The sequence below is a fragment of the Plectropomus leopardus genome, chromosome 1, assembly GCF_008729295.1.
Source record: "Plectropomus leopardus isolate mb chromosome 1, YSFRI_Pleo_2.0, whole genome shotgun sequence".
Classification (NCBI taxonomy): Eukaryota; Metazoa; Chordata; class Actinopteri; order Perciformes; family Serranidae; genus Plectropomus; species Plectropomus leopardus.
Window position 1 is genome coordinate 11107067 of NC_056463.1, and position 21206 is coordinate 11128272.

The 21206-nt window shown below is 39.0% G+C and overlaps 1 protein-coding gene across 1 annotated transcript in view; it reads right to left on the reverse strand.

The window, feature by feature from the left end:
* Positions 1–1395: 1395 nt before the first annotated feature.
* The window catches only part of homer2 (homer scaffold protein 2), a 45089-nt gene continuing 25278 nt past the window's right edge, over positions 1396–21206 (reverse strand). The window contains exons 3-9 of the mRNA XM_042492357.1: positions 16566–16697; positions 16163–16255; positions 13414–13553; positions 10754–10910; positions 9928–10038; positions 5591–5671; positions 1396–3262 (exon numbers count right to left, since the gene is read on the reverse strand). Coding sequence (XP_042348291.1) covers positions 3074–3262; positions 5591–5671; positions 9928–10038; positions 10754–10910; positions 13414–13553; positions 16163–16255; positions 16566–16697 — 903 coding nt within the window. The 3' untranslated portion in view covers positions 1396–3073. The remainder of the gene's footprint in view (positions 3263–5590; positions 5672–9927; positions 10039–10753; positions 10911–13413; positions 13554–16162; positions 16256–16565; positions 16698–21206) is intronic.

Sequence of the window (21206 nt, forward strand, 5' to 3'; positions counted from 1 at the left end):
TATTTATTTATGTTTTTGGGCGTCACTGTGCCTTTAGGTGGAGGGCTGTTGCAGAGAAAGCTGAAGCAGGATTGTGTAATCAACTCAATCAATCATCCGTCTATTTTTACTGAAATTCAATAAAACATTGAAGAAAAAAAAAATCAAAATGAATTCACTGTAAAAAATAACCATTACCTGCAGTCCTACAGCCGTTAATTTTCCATCAACTGACTTAATCGATAAATTAAATAACCATTTAAGCCTTAAATTGGTTCTTAGTCTGCATATTGATTAATCTCTCACCCCAATGTACCTGATCCAAACAGCTGATCTCTGAGGAGGAGAAAAACAAACACTCATTCGCTGAGAAGGATGACCGATTCTTGTGTAATTAAAAAATTAAATGTTGGAAGGCTGCATTTTTCTTCTTGTTGTCAATCATTCACTGTTATTCACAAAAATAAAGGAGAGTGTGGGATTAAGTTGCCAAGGCAACATGTCCCCTGATCCACCCCTGCAGTTATTTCCTCAGAGCTGTGATCATGTTGAATTTAAGGGTTTTTCCGCCCCTCAAACAAGCTCCTGTCTGTTTCACAGAGACACAGATACGTGTCAGTGACGGTGATTATATCCACTTCTTTTGCTCTGGCTATGTGTGTCTCTGTTAGGATTACAGCTATATTTAGTGCTATGTAAATCAACATCAGAGAAAAAGATGTGCGGTGGCGGAGCTTCTGTACTCCTGCAGCTCTGGCGCTGTAGGATCATTCCACCTCCTTCTCTTAGTTTCTCATCCAGGAAAATAAAGCCTCCAGACTTTAAAATAATGTCCGCGTATTTGTAAGCTTTAACACTATCTTAGTTTCCCACACAGAACCCACAACACTGATTTACAACTAAGTGGAGATTAGGGAAACCTCCCCTCTCCTCTCTTACCCCTTTTTCACCACTTTAGCACCACATGAGAACCAGCTGAGAAAAAAAAATAGAAATTAATCTCACATATAAAAACGAGGTGGTTAAACAAAAAACGAATGGCAGTATGCATAACATGTGGTTCCAAAACTTCAGACAGAGATGCAACAGCTTTGAACAAATATGATTGAACAGTTAAGTCCAAATTTTAGAAAGCATTAACAATTTTTGTAAATTTAATAATTATTACTATGTTTGTGACCTGCAATTACATTTGTTGAAGAGCTCATTATGACTTGTTTAGGCCTCAAATTTAAAATTTAGGACTTGCAAGTCTTGACTAGGGACTTAAGTGCAAAGGCAATGACTTGGTTCCACCTCTGCTCTGAAAAGTTCAAAATTAAACCAGTTTCATGCTTGTGGAAAAGGGTATTTGTTGAGCTCTCACCAAAAAGTAACTGATTGCTCGAGCTGAAAAGAAGACACTGAACTCAGGCGTTGTAATTAAACTAAATTTTAACAATTGTCAGTTCTATTGTACAATATTGAACAGGAGTCACAAAAGTGCACAAGAGGCATTGGTTCAAAAGGAAGGATCATACTTTGTGTTCCAGGTTCAGGTGATGTATTAACAGTAAAGTTTAAACAGAGAAAGAAGCAAATATGTCCCTTCATCAATCAAAACAGTGATGAAAAAATATAACATTATAGTATCACCCAGTAAATATGCCACTACAACATATGCCTTTGATTTCAAATGTTTCAAGATGGACTTCCCCAAAAAAGCAGCTGCGACACCATCTTGCAAAAAAGCCTTGATTATAAAACCTCATGACAGTTTGGTATATTTTATATATTATTGTACATCTATTAGAGACATTAGGTTGATTTACTTGGTATGTTCTAGAAACACGAGTTGCAGAGAGGCACCAAAATAAATAAATATGTAAAACAAAAGAATCTGACAGGGTTTGAAGTGAAAAGGCCCATGCCATCTAAATGTTTTCAGTGAAGTACACTTTCACATTATTCACCCATCGAGCAGCACCAAGTCCCCTCACCCAAAAATAACCACCACCATAACAAAAACTGTGTGTCGGAAGCACATCAACAGCCTCGGAGATGTCTTTGTTCTACGTGTGGACGACAATACTATTGCACACACAAAGTCCTCTGAACACTACAGTACACTCATGGGAAAATGGGGTTCCTATTATTATTGTTACTGATGTTTCTAAAGGACAAGAGCGCTTTCCTTCTTAATGCAAATATAATCAAAACGAGTGTTTACAGAGAGAGTTGATGACTTCCTGCTGGGGTCCCTCCTCAGACTAGTTTTTGTGCAAACACCTGTTTAGTCCTTTGAGTTTATCACCACATCAAAATCCAGTTACATCCTCACAATGGGATCACCTTCCTTCTTCTCTTATGTTATTAGCAAAGATGTTTTTTCATCAGGTTTTCTCACAAAAAAAAAATCAAGTTATTATTATGGTGATGGTCATCACTTGGCCAGTTCTCCTTGCCAGGTAGATTTAGTCTCACCTGGAGGCACTTTGTGTCACGGCCGTTTGTCTTGTATGTGCATATAATCTAATGAGTACAAACTGTCTTCTAACACACCTGAGATAGACAAGAGGCAACAGCGAGGACAGTCTGTAGAAAGATTTCATCTCTAATTCTCTGAGGGGGCCACAAGGATTAACACCAATTATTACTTGAGTGATGCTAAACAGCATTGTGTTTGTGTGTTATTCGTCTTAGCCCTTTTAAGTCCCCTCTCCTACTCTAAGTTCAGACTGCCTGCGAAGAAGTGCTGCAGCCTTCAGAAAAAAAGACAGAATCTAAGAACCCACCACCAGCTTTTTAAAGCCGTTTCCCCCCACAGAAACGGATAAGTAAGCTCAAAGTGTGACTCTTGATTTAGTTTCTGAATGCCAGCGCACAACACAGAGCCATTTGGTGGAGCACGCTGGCCCTCTCCTGCCAGTCTCTCTCTCCCTCTCCCAAAACATCTCTTTCTCACATGGTAGTGTTTATTAGAAGCCAAAGCTGATAGAGTCTGAGTGGACATCACTTTGGGGGAGTAGGTGCCACATAGTTTCTGCCCTGAAGACATACTGTAGTGAATCCTTCGTACCTGACTTTTGACCCTTTCAGCTCAGTGCCACCTCACTCAGTTATCAACACCTAGCTTGGAGAGCCCCTGCCTGAACTCGTGCAGCTCGTCTATCTTTCCATCTAGCATATCCATGAACTTCTTCAGCTCCCCCTTCATGTGGAGCTGCTTCTGCTGACTGTCGTCTATGTCCAGCTGAAGACCCTCTATCCGCCCCTCCAGGTCCTTGTTCTTCGTCTCAGCAGTCTGTGGACAGATATTAGGAAAAAGAAAACATGGGTTACATTACAGCAGATCCTGGATGCAGGGAAATCAAATTAACATCTTAAAGTGGTCATGTCCAAAGTCAGGACCGGGGGCCAATTGTGGCCCTCAGACAGATTGTAAACAGGACTCTGCACTAAATATGGCCTATTATATGATTGACAAAATTTTGGTTAATCAAGCAAAATCACTGCATTTATTTTCACAATGGCAGGACAATCATACAGTTCGTAAACATGAACCAAGTAAGAACTGCGTAGGCGAAACTAACGTGTTTTCATAAACAGACAGTAAATAAGCAAATTAATGGTGACCTTACACCAGATATTTCCTGCAAGGTAGCAGAAACGAGCAGACAGTCGAGAGCGAGGGCTACAGCTTTCAGGAGCGTTGGACAGTTGAATATGAACTGATAAAAACACTTAATAAAGCAATTTTACATAAAAAAAGGTTTTCCAATGTCATTGGAGAGAGGCTTCAAATTATGGCGGCTGACATGAAAAGGCAAATGGCCTCATCTAGAGTCAGTGTTGGGTTTGTCTGTTCTGGGCTACTGTAGAAACATGGTGATCTCTATAAACAAGGACCCCCTTCCTATGAAGATATTAGCAGCTCAGTCTAAGGTAATGAAAACACTACTCTTATTTTCAGGTGATTCTACATTAAAGACACAAAAACACACTTATTAGGTGATTTTCCAATATATCCTCCTAAATCCTACACACTGAACCTCAAAGAGGAATGTCAGAGGATTTGATGTAGCAGTGCAGGTATGTTGTTTTGTTTTCATCTTGGCAGAGGTGCCAAACCAAAGACAGAGACTCTCACAGCTACTGTCAGAAATGAGATATAAGCTGTAAAACTGGCCCTTCAGCATTTCACTCCTTTACACTGAGTTCTGGGGAACCTTTGCCAAAATGCTGTGAGACAGAAAAAAATCCCTATTTATCATCCAGACAGAAAACCAAGCTTTACATTTAGGAAAGTTAATTTGGATTGGAAGAGGATCGGGGGGTATGGCGAGTCTTTCAGACTAGCAGGCGACACGAGTGACACATTAATGCCAAAGATACCATTGAAGGGAGGGGTTTAAAATAGGAGTGCTAAATGGGTGTTGCGCCTGCATGACTGTATCTTCCAGCTGACACCTGAAACCTGATCTCCACGCGGGGTGTCATCTTTAAATAGAGAGGAGCCAGGACCAAAAGCACAGAGGTGAAAGCAAGTTGATTCATTATTTAAAAAGAAGTGACAGCAAAAAAAAATAAATAAATAAATAACAGTTTTAATTCCCCCATTAATTTTTATCTGAATGAAGTGCGGCTGAGTTTTCCTGTTGGGTCTTGTGGATAGAGGGAGGTATTTGAGAAATCCCATTGTCTGTGCTGCTCCTCAGTTTGGGTATCTGGTTAGATAAACTCCCACTGCAGCCGTTCTGTTGTCACTGTCATTCATCCAGTTGGCTGTTGCAGAAACAAAACCAGGCGGTCGAGCTTTGTGAAGCACAAGAACTTCAGGCATGCCGCTGTTGGTTTTATTCTCCTCCCTGCCCCGGCTTGAGAGGCAGCACATGCATGACAGCTTGGATGATAAACTCCAGCTCTGAGTCAGTCAGAACGAAGGCGACATGAGCGTCACTATCAATGCAGCTCATGTCAGACTTGGCGCTATCGGGGCATACAGTCATTCTCCGCCTGGCACTTCTGGTTTTACAGAAAGTTTGATATTACTCAATGAGGCACCAGACTTGAGGAACAGGTGCTCTTTGTTACAACAAGACAGGAGGTGATGGGTGGGAATCTGTAGGGTTTCTGACAACAGTTGATTCTCATACCCAAAAACTCACACACACACACACACCCCTACGGAATTTAAAGCTTTCAAACAACTTCAGCTGTTTTTTGTAGTCGGCAAAACAGATTGAATCTGCAACGTGAGGAAGCTAATAAGCCATGACAGAGATGTAGTATCTCTGTTTCAAAGAGGAAACCTTTTCGAAGAGGTAATGTTCCACTCAGTGATGTACTGGGGATGGACATTTATTAATAGACACAGTAACCACAATGTGCGTTAGTGAGACACGTGACAGGAATGTTGTGTCACCAGCCCTCAGGCAGAGTGGTGAATGGGAGCTCTCATTCTTTACCTCCGTCTGAGAGCACTGCTTTCGCCTCAGAGCCTGTGTGTTACCTCGCCGTGACTGACACTGGTTATCACGTGTGCTGTGAGCTCGAGCTTTTACACTCCGCTGTAAATCACACCTGAGAGAACTGTGGGGGTTTGTGGGATTCCTGAGTGATTTGAACATACCTGCAGTTTAGTGGTGATGCTCTCGCACTCTGCCATGAGCTGAGGGATTATCTCTGCCTGCTTCCTCAAATTCTCCAGTTCCTGGGAAATACAGAAACAAAAAACAGTTAATCAAAAGTTGATTCTTCTTCTTCTTTTTTAATAAAGATTATTTTTTGGGCTTTCTAATGCCTTTATTCGACAGGACAGTGTAGCATGAAAGGGGGAGAGAGAGGGGGTGACATGCAGCAAAAGGCCGAGGCCAGAATTGAACCCACAGCTGCTGCAGCGAGGACACAGCCTCTGTACATGGGGCGCCCGCTCTATCCACTGAGCCGCCAGGCGCCCCAAAATTGATTCTTTCTATATTGATCTGTTAAAGGTCCAGTGTGTAGAATTTAAGGGCTATATTGGCAAAAATGGAATAGAATTGGTGTCTTTTCTTTAGTATATAATCACCTGAAAATAAGAAACATTGTGTTTTCATTACTTTAGAGTGACCCATTTATATCTACAAAGGGAGTGGGCCCTTGTCTACGGAGATCACTATTTTTCACTGCCATACAGTAGACCACTGTAGTTATGAGCCCCTCGACTGTGATAGTATCACAAAAACAAAGATTTTTTTTTTTTAAATTCATGAAACTGCTTTATTCAGTGTTTTGACCACTTGTGACACTGTGTCCCTTTGTTTTGGGGTGCAGGAGACCTCTATAAATTATTTGTCTCCCTGTAAAAACCTCCTGAACATCTGGTTCAGAAAAACAGTGGACACAGACACAGGTGCTGGATGAGCTCGTCTGTAATGTGCCAAACAGATTAGGAGAAACACTGTTTTGTAACATGAAAGTGCTTTATTCAGTATTTTAGAGGTTACAAACTCCTGGTCTGTTTGTTTTGGAGAAGCAGCCTCTGTGGATAATTTAGCTCCCGGTAAAAACATCCTGAACAATGAACACTGAAGGAATTTCAGCAAGGAGAAGTTTTAGCTGGATGCAATTTAAAACCCTCATTGCTAGACACCACTAAATCCCCCAAATCTTACAAACTGTTCCTTTAGGAACATCACAGGTCATTAAACAGAAGAAGCCAAACTTATCAAATGTTAAAGAAATGTTTCAACAAATTGGAAAAGGTGACAAGAACAAGAACTTTGTCTTGTTAAAATACAAAGTTAACTTTGTTATTTAAAGTTAAAAAAAAAAAAAAAAAAAAGAGTATGAATCATGCACCAACTTTTCAATACTCGGTGCTACAGACACATTTCAGGCTGCACCAAACAAATATGGTGGCAAAACAAAGCAGCTAAGGGACAATGAAAAACAACGCAAAAGGGTTGAGAAATAAAATCAGATTATGAATACTAAAGCCTTGATTCTGTGTCTGCCTTGTGCTTACATGTTTGTTTTCCACTTCAATATCTATTATCATTCTGAAAGTTTCACACCTCTGCTGCTCTGAGACACACACACAAACGCACGCACGCACGCACGCAGACACACACACTCACACACACACACACACACACACACACACACACACACACACACACACATACCTGCAGCAGGTTTGTTCTGTTGGTTCGTGTCTGGCCAGCGCTGGGGTCAACACCATAGTGAATGCTTAATAATTCATAAGCACGTTTTTAATTGGAGGAGTTAAGCGTGTGCCTTTCTGGGAGGGGGTGGGGGGGTTGAGTCACTCTGCAGATGAGCCTCTGTGGGCCGTCTGCTGTGCCAGTGCTCTGCAAACAATGACACTTCCTTCTGCAGGCTCCACGGTCACTGCGAGGAGCATCATGGCTGATACACAGCGCTGTAGAGACGCTGAAGCCCCCGAAGGACACAGTTCTTTGCTTATAATATTTCAAAATCAGCTCCAGCTCTTTGAACTGCTTCCTTCCTGTTGTTGTGTAAGATATACTGCTCTCCAAGGAAAGACTTATATGTTCTATTAATACTCAGGCAGCCAGGTGCTAAACTAGAATATCCCAGACAGGCTGTTTACCTCAGGGAATTTATAGGGCTGTTTATGAAGCAGAGCCATGGGTGTCTTTGTTTTGAAACACTGTTTCATTCAGACTAAACAATCAGTTAATTACGTGATTTGACAATCAACATAAAAATGAATCAACGACATATTTAAGGAATGAGAAGCAACATAAAGACTAGTGCTTCAAAGAATAGTCCATTGACAGAAAATAGATCTGCAACTCAATAATAGAACCTTTCATGTAATTTTTCGAGCAAAGATTTCAGTTGTGATGCATCAAGGTTCTCAAATGTGAATATGCTGTCTTTCCTTGTCTTTCCATTATTGCACATTTTTAGCAACTGTTGCGCTGGTCTCACAAATTAAGACAAGACAGACATTTATTGACATCAACTTTAGCTCAAAGAAACTTAAACCAAAAAAAATAGCTTTTTCACTTTTTGCATTTTATATACAACACAATTAATAAATGAAATCTTCTGCAGATGAACAGATAATGAAAATAAAAGTTGAAGCCCTGATGAAGATGTCATCTTTGGCTTTGGGAAATTATGCCAGACTCTTTACTCTCAGTATTTTATAAAATTTGATTGACTCGACCATCATATATAGAGACTAATAGAGAATATACAGAGACTGACTTGCTGTGCAGTTTGTCTATTTGTCACTTTTTAGGGCTCAAACTTGAAAACAGCTACAAGGACATAGCCAGATACCCACTACATACTTAAAAGTTACAGTTGGTAACTTCTATGAAAGTAACTTCTTGTCATGTGCTGAAACTGTCACAGAGCATTATAAGAGACAGTGTGTGAAAAAAGTCATGTTTCTCCTCCTCCTCTTCCCACTGCTTAAAATGGTGTTTGCTAGAATTTAGCGGGGCTGACAGCTGCGTTACAGATTTCTCAGCTCTGATTGGTTGTTTTCCTTCAACTACTCAAGACTGATCAAAAATGAATCAAGATTCTGTTACTGTATTGCCTATGCATCGCCTCAAATATTTTCAAAAACATATTTCTATGTACTGTTTAGCTATAAAATGAAAGAGTTTGTGACCTGGCCAGTGGGGATGCTTCCTTTTTGCTTACCTGTATCGAACGTGGCAACCAGATCACAAACTTTCTTATTTTACAAATAAACAGCACAATAAAATATGTTTCTGAAACATTTGAGGAGGGAAACAGGCAATGCATAACAAAATCTTGTTTTGTATTTATCAGTCCTACCTAGTTTGACACTTTGGCTGCAGTTCACATGCAGCGATTGACATGAGGAGGAGGAGGAGGACAATGGCTTCCCCACTTTCCGTCTGTTGTGTACAATTGTGAGGATGTAGTGACAGTTCCAGCAAATTAAGTTATTTTATAAAAGTTATCAACTGTAGCTTTAAAGGCAACTATGAACAGAGAGAAATATTGCTGTTGGAGCAGAAATATAAACTGACTTCTGAACTTGTTTTGTTAATCTTTCCCTCTGCCTCACATGCAGCTGATTGGGTCTCCCTGTCATGACGTTGATGGGGAGACACGGCCACTACGGGGAAAGGCGATAGCCAAAAGTCAGCCTAAATCATTTGTCTGCAGACAGAAACAGCATTTAACTAGTGATGAGCAAAGGTCAAAAGACTGTGTGGCTGCGCAGGGCTCATCCTCATTAGAAATAATAGCACCATTAGGCTCTGCTGAGCTGACGGTCAGCTAGTTTGGATTATGAATGACTGATGCAGTAGACATAAGGCGATGCAGCTAATGGCATTTGTGCCAAAATTCCCTGCTGCTCTGAGTACAGACAAAGTCAGTGGATGAATTCACATTCCCCCAGTCGGACTACTTTCACAGTGGAGCCCAACTGTACCAAAAAAGAACAAATATCAAGTAAATTGCTGAAAAAAGAAAACAAGCAGCGCAGAAAATAATTTGAAAGGAAATTGAGAGAAAAACACTGGGCAGTAGACAGGTCTGGGTTTAGCTGGGTAGGCGAAAATAACAAGACGGATCCATACAAAAACCCAAGATCCCAAAACAAAACCTATCATTTCCTGCTGAGGTATAATCACCTCCTGAGGGAGAAGAGTGGTACTGAGTAAGAGCAAGAAGAGAAGAGCTGGTGTACAGTGAAGAGATGTACTAAAAGGTTGGAATGAGGAAGACGGCGTAGATCTGGAACTTCAAGAGATGGGAGGGGTGTTAAAAACTGTATTAAAAACAGTGATTTATATGATGAAGAAAGAATGAAGGGGACCCAAGTGAATCATAAAAAAAAAAAACCCTCCTTCAAAAAAGCATTGTTTTACGAACTTACAGACATCCAAACTCTTAACAGTGGCCCTGTTTTTTTAAGAAAAAAAAATACTGCAGAGGTCTCACCTGCTCTTTGTCCTGCAGCTCAGTCTCCAGCTCCTGCACTCGCACAGACAGTTGGGCGTTTTTCTGCTTCTCCTGATTGGCTTCATTACACTGAGCTTCAAGTTCTGCAATCTGCACAAGGATTTATGAAAAATAACAAGTTTTCATTGTTAAAAGTAAATCAATGAGGACTGTTTTTTTTAGATGATTAGACGATGATTATACTTCATTTGTCCCTGAAGGGAAATTTGTCTTGGACACAGTGCTGCTTGCTTCACAGTAACATACAAACACATCACACCACACAAGACATCACGCAACAACAAAAAGACAGGACACAATACAAAAAAACAACAGCTTCATCGAGCACATTTCCCTTTTATTTACCCATCATATTTGCTAGTTTGTGTTTGTGGAATCCTAAATAGTGATGCTGTATCTTATTAGTGATAATTGTATTGAAAACTGACAAGCTATTAGATAAAAAAACTTGCAAACAGAGTATCACTGCAACAGCAGCCCAGCTGCAGTAACAGTCCACATTGATTATGAAACTAAAATAATTCTATTAATAGTGAGACTCTGGTGCAGGGAGAACAAAAGCTACCAAAATGTGCAATACTTGACGCGTTCATAGTGAAGAACTTTTTGAGGGATTCACTCACTCCACTATACAGATTTTAAGTAACATATTAATCTAACTAGCGTAGAGATTCTGCTCATTTAGTGAGAGTTTGTAATTTTGTTTCTTTTACAAAACAGGCAAAAGTTTTTCTAACCTGTCACATTTTCTGCCAGCAGGATTGATGGGTTTGTTTTCATTATTTGACTTCCCTGACTGTATTACCTTTTCCCTGAGTGTGTCACTCTCTTCCTTGCAGGCACTAAGTTGTTTCTTCCAGCTCTCGACATTGGCGGAGGACTCCTGCAGTGCGTCCACCAGCCTGGCATTATTTTCTCTTAAAGTCTGCAGCTCGGTTTCCCACTTCTTGGCGTTGGTGTTGCTGTCAGACAGGAGAGAGAGAGACAGAGAGAGAGCGAGAGACAGACAAACAGACAGACAGAGAGAGAGAGCGAGAGACAGACAGACAGACAGACAGACAGAGAGAGAGAGCGAGAGACAGACAGACAGAGAGAGAGAGGGAGAGAGACAGCGAGAGAGAGAAAGACAGAGAGAGAGACAGAGAGACAGACAGAGAGAGACAGAGAGAGAGAGAGAAAGACAGACAGACAGAGAGGGAGAGAGAGAGAGAGACAGACAGAGAGAGAGAGAGACAGAGAGAGAAAGAGAGAGGGAGAGAGAGAGACAGAGAGAGAGATTCAGTTATTGACGGAGGACAATTTTTGACAGGTTAGTGCTGAAAAGCCTGAGGCCTGTGCCCACTGACATGGCACATAATGCTACAAAATCCTTCTCGTCATGACTATTTAATTAGCTGTGATGTACATCACACTGCCAAAAGATATTTAGATGATGGAAAAAAAAAGAAATAAGCTGGAAAAGTCTCTCAGGTCTAATGAGCTGTAGCCCTGGTACGTACGAATGTACAGTTTGTTATCTTTTCAAACCACAGTGTGTGTGTTTCTGTCTTATCAATAAAGTTGGAGAGGTTGTGATGTATATTTAGTATGCATCGCTGTTCCCTTTCTTATGCATGACTGGTTTGAAGTTTGCTGCTCTCCATCAAATGCGGACAGACTTGCATCGCAGCATTCTGCAGTCTTCGGCTGTTTCACTGCTGTGACACATTTCCACAGAACAAAATCCCAAAGCCTTTTGAAGGCATGAAAAAGGGCCAACAAAGACAGGGAGCAATGCTGGACCAAACTGCCTTTAACAATAACAACCCAGTTTGATTTCTTTCAAAAAAAATAAGAGGGCAACACGCAACTTAACAAGACATGGCCCAAATATTAGCACAAAAAAAAATGGTAAAAGCTTACAAAAAAATGGACCTGATAATAAGCAAAACAAAAAGTAAAAAACAAACAAGAAAATTACCTAAAAATTGTTGAAAATGAAAAAAAAAAAAAAGATTTAATATTTTTATGATACTGTTTTTTAATGTAAGACAATTTAAAATATAATATTATTATTGATCCAGGTTCTAAAGGGTTAATGACACATGAAAACTTGATGCACAGGGTTGAAACAAATGTTTAGAATCGCCATTTTAAACTCACCTTGATAAAGCTCAATTCTACAGATTAAAAATGTATAATAATAATTTTCTGATGTTTTCTGGAAGAAACTTCCTAATTTGGTACTAATTATAAGGGATTGTCACTTGAGTTTAGTTAATTGTTCAGAGGAATTTTTTGAATTGATCTGGTCAAAGTAAACCAACATAAATATTTTTTAGGTAAAAAAACAAGAATAGTCGCTGTCAAAGAAGAAAGGAGGATTTTTGGCAACAATGCACCTCCTCTTAAAGTTTAGAGGAAGAAGTGTTATATGATATCACTCATAATAGACCACCACATCATAGTAAATAAAAGTAGATAAGAAACTCTTTGTTTAGATGCAACTAAACTGACCAGACCAGAAACAGAAGTTATTTTGAAACAGAAGCTAATTCATGTGCAAAATAATTATATCATATAGTAAGTAATTTGGTCCCATATTAGTGAAAATACAGGATGTGCATAAGGACATACAGCATATCAGATATCAACTGACCAGTTAAATATATATATTTGTCATTTAGCATTGGAAACTCCATAGTTATTGAATTTTATACTTCACTGTTGACAAATGAAAAATTTACATGCTGTGTATTGACTAAAAGACTATATAATTAATACCAAATTACATTTCCTGTCCATGAACCTTCTTAAGAATTCACAATTAAAAAATTTAGTTACTTTCTAGGAAAATGAAAAACTGAAATCAGGCATTATACACACTGCTCATGCAGATGTCTAATTTCTATTTTCTTGTGTGTGTGAGGTCTGAAGTATTGCCAGGGAATATCTGCTAATTGGTCCCTTTTTTTTTTACCTCAGGCCTTTCATTCCATCTGGATAAAACATGTGAGTGTTTTTTGTTACTAATTCTGGCTAAATTTACTCACTGTGGTTTTTGTAGACTCAGATACCCTTGGGTCATTTTAATCCCATCTGGAACCACATCTGGTGTTTCATGCAATTACCGATTTATAGACTAAGCATCTGGATTATAAAGGCCATATAACCAAAAGGTAGAGTAGAGCAGCGTCACTCTTTAGATTAAATCAGATGATTTCTGAGCCCTTGGAGGACATGATATCATCCTAGCAGCAATAAAATGAAGAGGGAGGACATTTGAGCACACTTTGGTGCAGAGACAATTAGAAGACGCAAAAAACAGTGTGAACATGATCAGGAGCTGCTGTGAGTTAAAATGATATAATGCGTGTTGAAGGGAGTTTTATCTGTATTGTAAGATGATGTTGTGTATGATTTTGTCATGAAAGGGGGGAAACACATTACAAGCAAATTAAAGGTTTCCATTAATGCAAACCTTACCTTTGTTCTACTGCACTCTTGAGACGCTCATTCTCTGTCTTCAGCACAGCAGCCTCCGGACCAACGTGAGAGATTTTCTCATCATCTGTCCCATTAATGCTGGACGCCTGGGTGGTTGAGGGTGTCTCACGTCCAGACTCCTGGTAGGGCACAGAGGGAGACGTGTCATGGTTCTGGGCAGGTTTTGATTCAGTCTACCTGCAGCTCTCTAAAGGTCTGATGGGTAACAATCTATAAATGTGTCTCATAAATCCTGCTATGACTGTGATAAAGGGCTCTGGGCTGCTTTTGGTGAAACACTGTAAACACCCCGGACACGTCAGCTATGACAGCGGAGGGGAGAGTGAAAAACTGATGCCAGCATTTATCATGTCATATGGCCCAACAGCTTTGTGTGTCTCAGACTGGAGTATGATTTCTGCCATCTGGAGTCAGTGTAGGCAGAGAGCAGGCCAGACTACTGGATCCACCTCCAGTCAATGCTGTTTACTGTTATGTTGTTTACTTGCTGACCAAATTATCAGTTCGAGGTCATTTGTATGAACTGATAAACTTTTATTGTTTTATTACTCTCACAGGCTTCCTTGTCATCTTAATAACCGTGGTAGCTTAGGATAACCTTTGACCTTTCTTTCATAATGATTCACACTGTTGATTTCTGTTGTGCTGTAATATAATATTCAACACAAGCTTCAAAGGCCTGTGTTCCCATAAATATTTAAACTTAACCGTCTGAATACTCGACTACGTCAGAAGCTATTTCGAAACAGAATCTGTACCTGTTGGTGTTTGATTAAGGAAAGTGAACTAAATGTATAACACAGCCACCATGCTTTCTTTAAATATGTGGCAGCAGTAGCAACTTAGTCCACTTTAGGCCCTCTCTACATGTATACAGCTATTTCTGTAAATAGTTATTTTCCACTACATTATGGGGTCTCGTCCACACTCAAAGACTTTTAGGTCACCGAAACTGAGATGTTTTTAACGCTTTCTTTTTTTGCAGATTTTCTAAAAGTCTGGTTCTCATTTATCCATATGCTGACATGTGAAATGCATCAATTATGGGAAAAATGACATAATCTCAATTCATGCATGCCCATGGTTGCTTTGTCTTATGAGCATACACTAGAAACAATACTGGTGGACTAGCAGCTTAGTGACAATTTGTCAGCACTGCTTGGTCTAATGACTTCTTTGCACTTAAAGTCAGTATTGCTGCACCACTATACAGGTAATGGAGGCATCTGCTGCGCAACATGTAGTTGCTCCACTGCAACATCCTTCGACAGAAAAAGCAAACAAAAAAAACAACAGTTTTAGATCATGACCAGTCGAAGCAGCAGATGATGGGACACTCTTCAGAGTTGGATTGTTGTCGATGAGGAATGAACTTAAGCATGTCCAGAACATCACTTGTTTGTTTGAGAGAGCTCCTTCATTGTTATATTTAACAGAAATACATGGAGATGAAACCAAACCAAGTAAAATAGGTATAACATTGTACGCTTTACTACCTTTGTGATAAGGGGAAAATGTGGGAAACAGCTAACAGTGGCAAGCATTTAGGGTTGGTTTTGTGTTCTTAGTTGGACGGGGATATTTTGTAAAATCAAGGTGGTGTGGACAGATTTTTATTAAACAAAGAGGAAAACATCTATTTTTAAAATATCTGCATACCTGTAAACTGGGCTCTAATCATTGAAAAAGCATTGTGAGTCAATGGGCATAAGCAACTTGGGGATATGAGATATTTGGTGTCTTTTTATTCCAAATGTAATGCACTTTTCCTTCTTCTCAAACATCCATGGCTCCTGCTATAGAATTAACGTGTTACTAATACCACAAAGTATAATCTCCAGAGTTACTGCATGCTCCTATTATGTGGCCATAAATTCCAAAGAGAATCCACCAAAGACCATTTTGGAGATGGAAATTACACAACCACCATCACCACATTTTTTAGACTTATGAATGGTCATATTGATATATTTATCTAAATGGTCATATTGATTTATTTATGGAAACATACTTATTCCTTTATCCACACTAACATATGGGACTTTAAAAGCATATATGAGAGGGCAAGTCCTTTTATCAGCACACATAAAAGCAGATAGGAAAATCCTTTTATCAATAGAAAAGATATAAGAAATCTTAAACGAGAAGAGGTTTATTCTAAAAGTGAGGTAGTACTTGAAGGGGAACTTTGGCATTTATGAACCCCGACCCTATTTTCCATGTTGTAGTATTAAGTGGCGAATGGAGAACATTTTTTTTTAAAAGTTTGTCCAGTATTGAAAGAGAAAGCTGTAGCTGAAGCAGTGAAACAGGCTGAAATGTAATCCCTATGATTGTTTTTGCCACTGACATGCTCATATCATTAAAGAACATTATGACCAAGGCTTGCTGAACGAGATATCTCCACATCATAGCTTACTTGAAGGCATTTCTTTGTTTTCTATTTTTCCAATTGTGAACAAGGGTGAAATTTCTACCATACTAGGGCCGTGGGTGTGTCTTTTTCATGTGTATTTCTTTAGGGAAGAAATGGCTATTTTGTTCGAATATAATCATCTTTAAAAACAAAAGAAAAGCAAGCAAAATTAAAATGTTTTCATGATTTATTTTCTATGCAATTTTGATACTTTTTTCTTTGTGGACAGTGAACAGTGATTGTAGGGGAAACAATTGGAAAGCAGAGGTGTTACTGAGTCAGAATTTCAGACAGCAGAGAGATATAATTTACCTCAGAGTGATTGCTCATTGTCTCCGCCTTGTCTTGAGATTTGTCCCTTGCCAGCTTGGCGGCTTCTTTTACCTCCTGGAACTTCTCCGCAAACTGGAAATATGAGGGAAACGTGAGAGAGCAGACGATTAGAGGTAATACAAGCTTAAATGTCATACACAGTGTGGCTCATCTTAAAATGTTTTGGAAGATCATGGAGCCAATTATCTCATGATAGTGAGGATTTAAAAACCAGATATACCTTTAAATCCTTTCAGATTGCTTCATTTTTCCATCTGATGTTCAATTAATAACAGATTGTGCACCATCACACTCCAGTTTTAGTGACTATTGCATAAATAGTCACATCTGGACTGGATGCTTTTTTGATTTCATGCGGTGCTGCAGAAATGTTTTCTCTCACCTTGGCTAGGTGCTGCTCTGAAGCAAAGCCCAGTCCAAACACAGTGTTGGCCCTGCTGTCCGCCCACTGGCCAAACTTCTGCGATGTCTTGGTGAAAGTCATGTTAGGTGTGATGGTACTGTTAATGATCACCTGTAAGGACAAAACAGCTTTCATTAATTTTCTAGCCGTGTTGGAGGTCATACTGGTAATCAGTGCTGATATATAGTCTCTCAGCATGGTTCTTAGGTCCATCTGACTGAGACTGGTTTTGAAAAAAATGTTTGTCTCCTTCAGCCAAGAAATGATAAAAGAATACTTCACCCACAAAATGACTTTCTGTATATCAATTAAGTCTCCCACATTACGGTGAATACATGAGGAAAATAAGAAAGTTTTTTCGCACGGTGAACAAAGTATCCAAAAACAGAAAAAATGTTAGTCTGACATTAAGGGGACTGCATTTAACAACAGTAGAACCTTAACTAAAACTCTACTTACAAACTCTCACACAACACAAATTAAGTCTCATTTGTCCATTTGTATGCTAAGGACTTCCCAAACGCATGCATTTTGCTAAAACCTTACAATTTAAAACATTTCCACACATGAGAATGGTGCATTGAACTCTGCTTGTCAATCCCACTGAGCAGAGTTAAATGCATGAGCTTGCCCAGAGCACCATTCGTCCCTGGGTGAGACTGTCTATGTGTTTGGAATAGTTAAATTTTAGCGATTGTGTTTGGGAAGTACTGTGGATACAACTGGATTAATGAAACTTGGATTATACTGCACAAGTTGTGTCAGAGTTTGGGAATGTATGTTTTGATATAGTTCTGCTGTTGTAGCAGCCTCCTATCACTTTGATTCATCAAGAACATTTGCGTTTTTGGATTCTTTGTTCACCATTGAGGCATGCAAGAAAACAAGAGTTTGAAGTTGTGTTTTGTTTTTTTTTTCAGGCTGAGTAAGTGATACACAAGTTGGCATTTTGTGGATCAAATATTCCTTTAAAGGAGTTCAGCCTCTGCATTCATAATTAAGTCCTATTGATTCCACCAAGGCCAATTCCCGATTGTAGCTTCATTCATTCAGGGTAAACCTGTAATAATCTTTCTATGGATGATCCACTTCATTAATACAGTTTGTATTCTATGCATTTTTGAGAGCCAATCTACAGTACAAAGCTATATTGTATACAAGGCAATCTCTGGAGGTACTCAAAAAACAATGCTCTATCCTCTCGATTAGAAGAGAACATATTTTATATGTTAAAAGCAAAGAAATTAAAAAATGAAAATTCATGATGCAGGATGGCAAATAGTGGGAGAACCACCAGCTTAATCACATCATATATGCCCATATATTAGCCTACACAATTTGACTAAAATTGTTTTACAGTTTTTGTTTGGCAGCCGTTCCTAACAGGCATTTCACCATTTTGTTGAAGGTGTCTTATCATAATGATACAGGGAAAATATGTCAAATAACTTATTGACTCTAATGAGGGTGTCTGATCATAATAATTAAGGAAAAATCTGTAAAATGTATGTGTTTTTCTGCAAAACCTTTAATAAAAATTACAATTTATTTCTATCTTTGCACTTTGTTTAAATTGCAATATTTTACTTTTGTTTTACTGATTTTGTTAGGCAGCCATTGCTGCCAGTCATTTTGTCATTTTTAACATGTATTTTTACAGCATATTTTATGTTTCACTAGAGTGTATACCATACTTGCGGCCAGGTTTCACATGAAATAGGTACAGAGTCAGGCCGATAACGTGCCACCTTAATTTACTGGGGCACTATCAACACATGATGTGGGAGTGTTCCTCTGTTCAGGACTTCTGTGGTTGAATATCCAAGTTTTGTCTGAATTCAGGGTTCCTACAGCTTAAGGCAAGGTAGATTTTTTAGACATTTAAATACCAATGAGAATTAAAATGAAGATTAATTTTACAAAGACAAGTAATGAAAAAAACATGAACCAAAATATATCACTCAGGATTAAGGACAATTTTACCCAAATGTTTACTGCAAAATAAAGCATGAACCTTTTGATCCATTTAAAAAGTCAGTCGATCTATTTAAAATGTAAAAAAAAACAAAACAACAAAAACTGAAAACTTTCCCCTTCTCTGCTGATATATGTGACGTTAATGTGAGAGGCATTCAATAAATTATTTAAAAGATTCATAACATCATTCATTTTATGTCTCATTGTTTTCAAAACTTTTAAAAGATTGATTTCAGACATTTTAATGCTAATTAAGGCCTTATTTTTAAATAAATTTAATTTAATGCCTAACACTTTTTAAGGATCTGTGAGAACTGTGGAATTGGCAGAAAAACGTATGACCACACAAACAGGTATTTGCTACAACTTCATGATCACAAAGAGTTCAATGAAAGACAAATTACTAATGGAGGCTTAACCACCTAAAAACTTTAAGTGCAGAGATGACTGTTGCATCACAATCTTTGCACAAGAAAATGACTTACATACTTTCATGACATTGTGCAACTTGAGTGATCAACTGCCTGAAATCTTTTACTGAAAGATGCAGTCACATACAGCAGTGCAAATAAAGCTTTGTGGATCATAAACAGAGAAACACCATACATTACACCCCACTCAGTTTTATTCCTGTCCATGGCAGAAACCAGGTGGTGGGAAGACATGGGTGGGGGTAGGTATATAATCAATGTGTAGGCAAAACATTTTAATTTTTTCGTCATTTTGTTCCACAACAGGAAATAAATATTTACTCACAAACATAAAGAATAAATAAAATACTGACACAGACACACACTATGCAGTAGTGACTGCTGACCCACTAACCTCTAAGTAGTCATATTACAGTCCCCATATTTGCTACAGTGCTTGTTCACCTGTTGTTGCAGCTATGCAATAAATCAGCTGCTCGAAAACATCTGCTGCAGTCTAAAATTGTAACCAGTGCACGAGGCAGTGACAGTAAAAAAAAACCCCAACAGATTCTTACAACACTATTTCAGCCTGACCAGCCTGCGCTGATTTGTGTTTACTGCATCACCGCAGATGTGAACATGTCTAATCATATATGAACAGCTGGATGTGTATGCAAACACAATCAGCTTTAATTTACCACTGCGCATATACACAAGAACCAGCCTCACTACCAAGACACAGGAGGACTTAAAAACAGCGCATGCAAATTACCCCAACAATTAAGAAAGAATAGAAGACAGTTTAATCACGGTGCAGCCCTTGTTTCATAGCAACATAGCTCTGATCACAGGACTCCAGAATTCAAATTGCTGACAGACTCGTGTCCTTTCCGCCGCCCCCACCGTCTCCCGCTCCATCTTTTCAGTGGCTGAGGTGTTAAAACACTTTACACTTCATCATTACTGGACACAGATACCCAAAAAAAAGCGGAGACTGAGCTAACAGGATGAGGACTTTAGCTCACAATCTATACCCTCTGAGACATTTCTGACCCAAGCAGAACAATACTAATGGATCCTGAAGAGACAGATCAGTGCACATACACAGACATTTATTAGTGTCATATACTGCGAAGATTACAGTCACAACCTCTGATTCAGACTGGGTTCCTGCATCAAGGTTTTATAAAGAGTGAGGCAATTTACCAAGGTGCCTGTAATCTGATTTTAAAATCATCTCTTTCAGAGGCTTTATCAAAACGGTTACCTAATTTCCCCTGCAGAGGAACCTGAGTAAAGCCTGAAAAACACCAACACGTCTCATCTCAAGCAGCTGAGTGAATATTTAACAGAGCTCTCCGTGTTGGCTCAAAGAGAAGTGTTAAGATAAGATGAAACTTTAATGATCATTGTGAAGAAACTGGGCCGTTGCTGCAGGATGAAGCAAAAATAAAGGAAAAAATGAGGTAACCAGATGGTAAACACACGTAACCAACCGTTTAAACACAACATGTCAAGGGGAAGTATGAATATATTTTTTCCGTTTGATAAAAACTGATGCAGGTGCCCTCAAATTTATCGCAGTTAACATATTTCGTCATCAGCCAATTATGAGTAGAAATTTCTTCTCAGTTTCATTTCCTTCATTTGCTTAAAACCCTGTCAGAGCTCTCTCTACATATCATGTTGAGAGCGTCTGCGTGGAGTATACCTCTTCAAACTGACAACCGACTTTTCAAATTCAACTTAACATTGAACTGAGGAGGTCAACCTGACTGAACTGACTCAACTACTAGATTTCACAACAGAAAATGAATGCAGCTGACTCTTGATTTGAGAATTTAAAATGAGCAAAACATAACATAAACAGCCTGTTTTTTTCACCTACAGGTGGAAAGTTACAAATTGAAGCTACAGGGACTCACTGAACTTGCCACCACTGTCTGCAGTGTGTAACAGGATAACGAGCAGCTCATGCTGTGCAAGATCTACTTTACACCCCTGAAACCCCACACACACACGCACGCACGCACACACAAACACAAACACAAACACACACACACACACACACACAAACACAAACACAAACACAAACACAAACACACACACACACACACGCACACGCACAGACCTAAAACCTGCAACCGTATCCTGCTCTGAACGCCTGAAACTTACTAAAAAATCACAACCAATGTTGGATGAAAAGGGCCTGTAATGAAAAGCTAACACA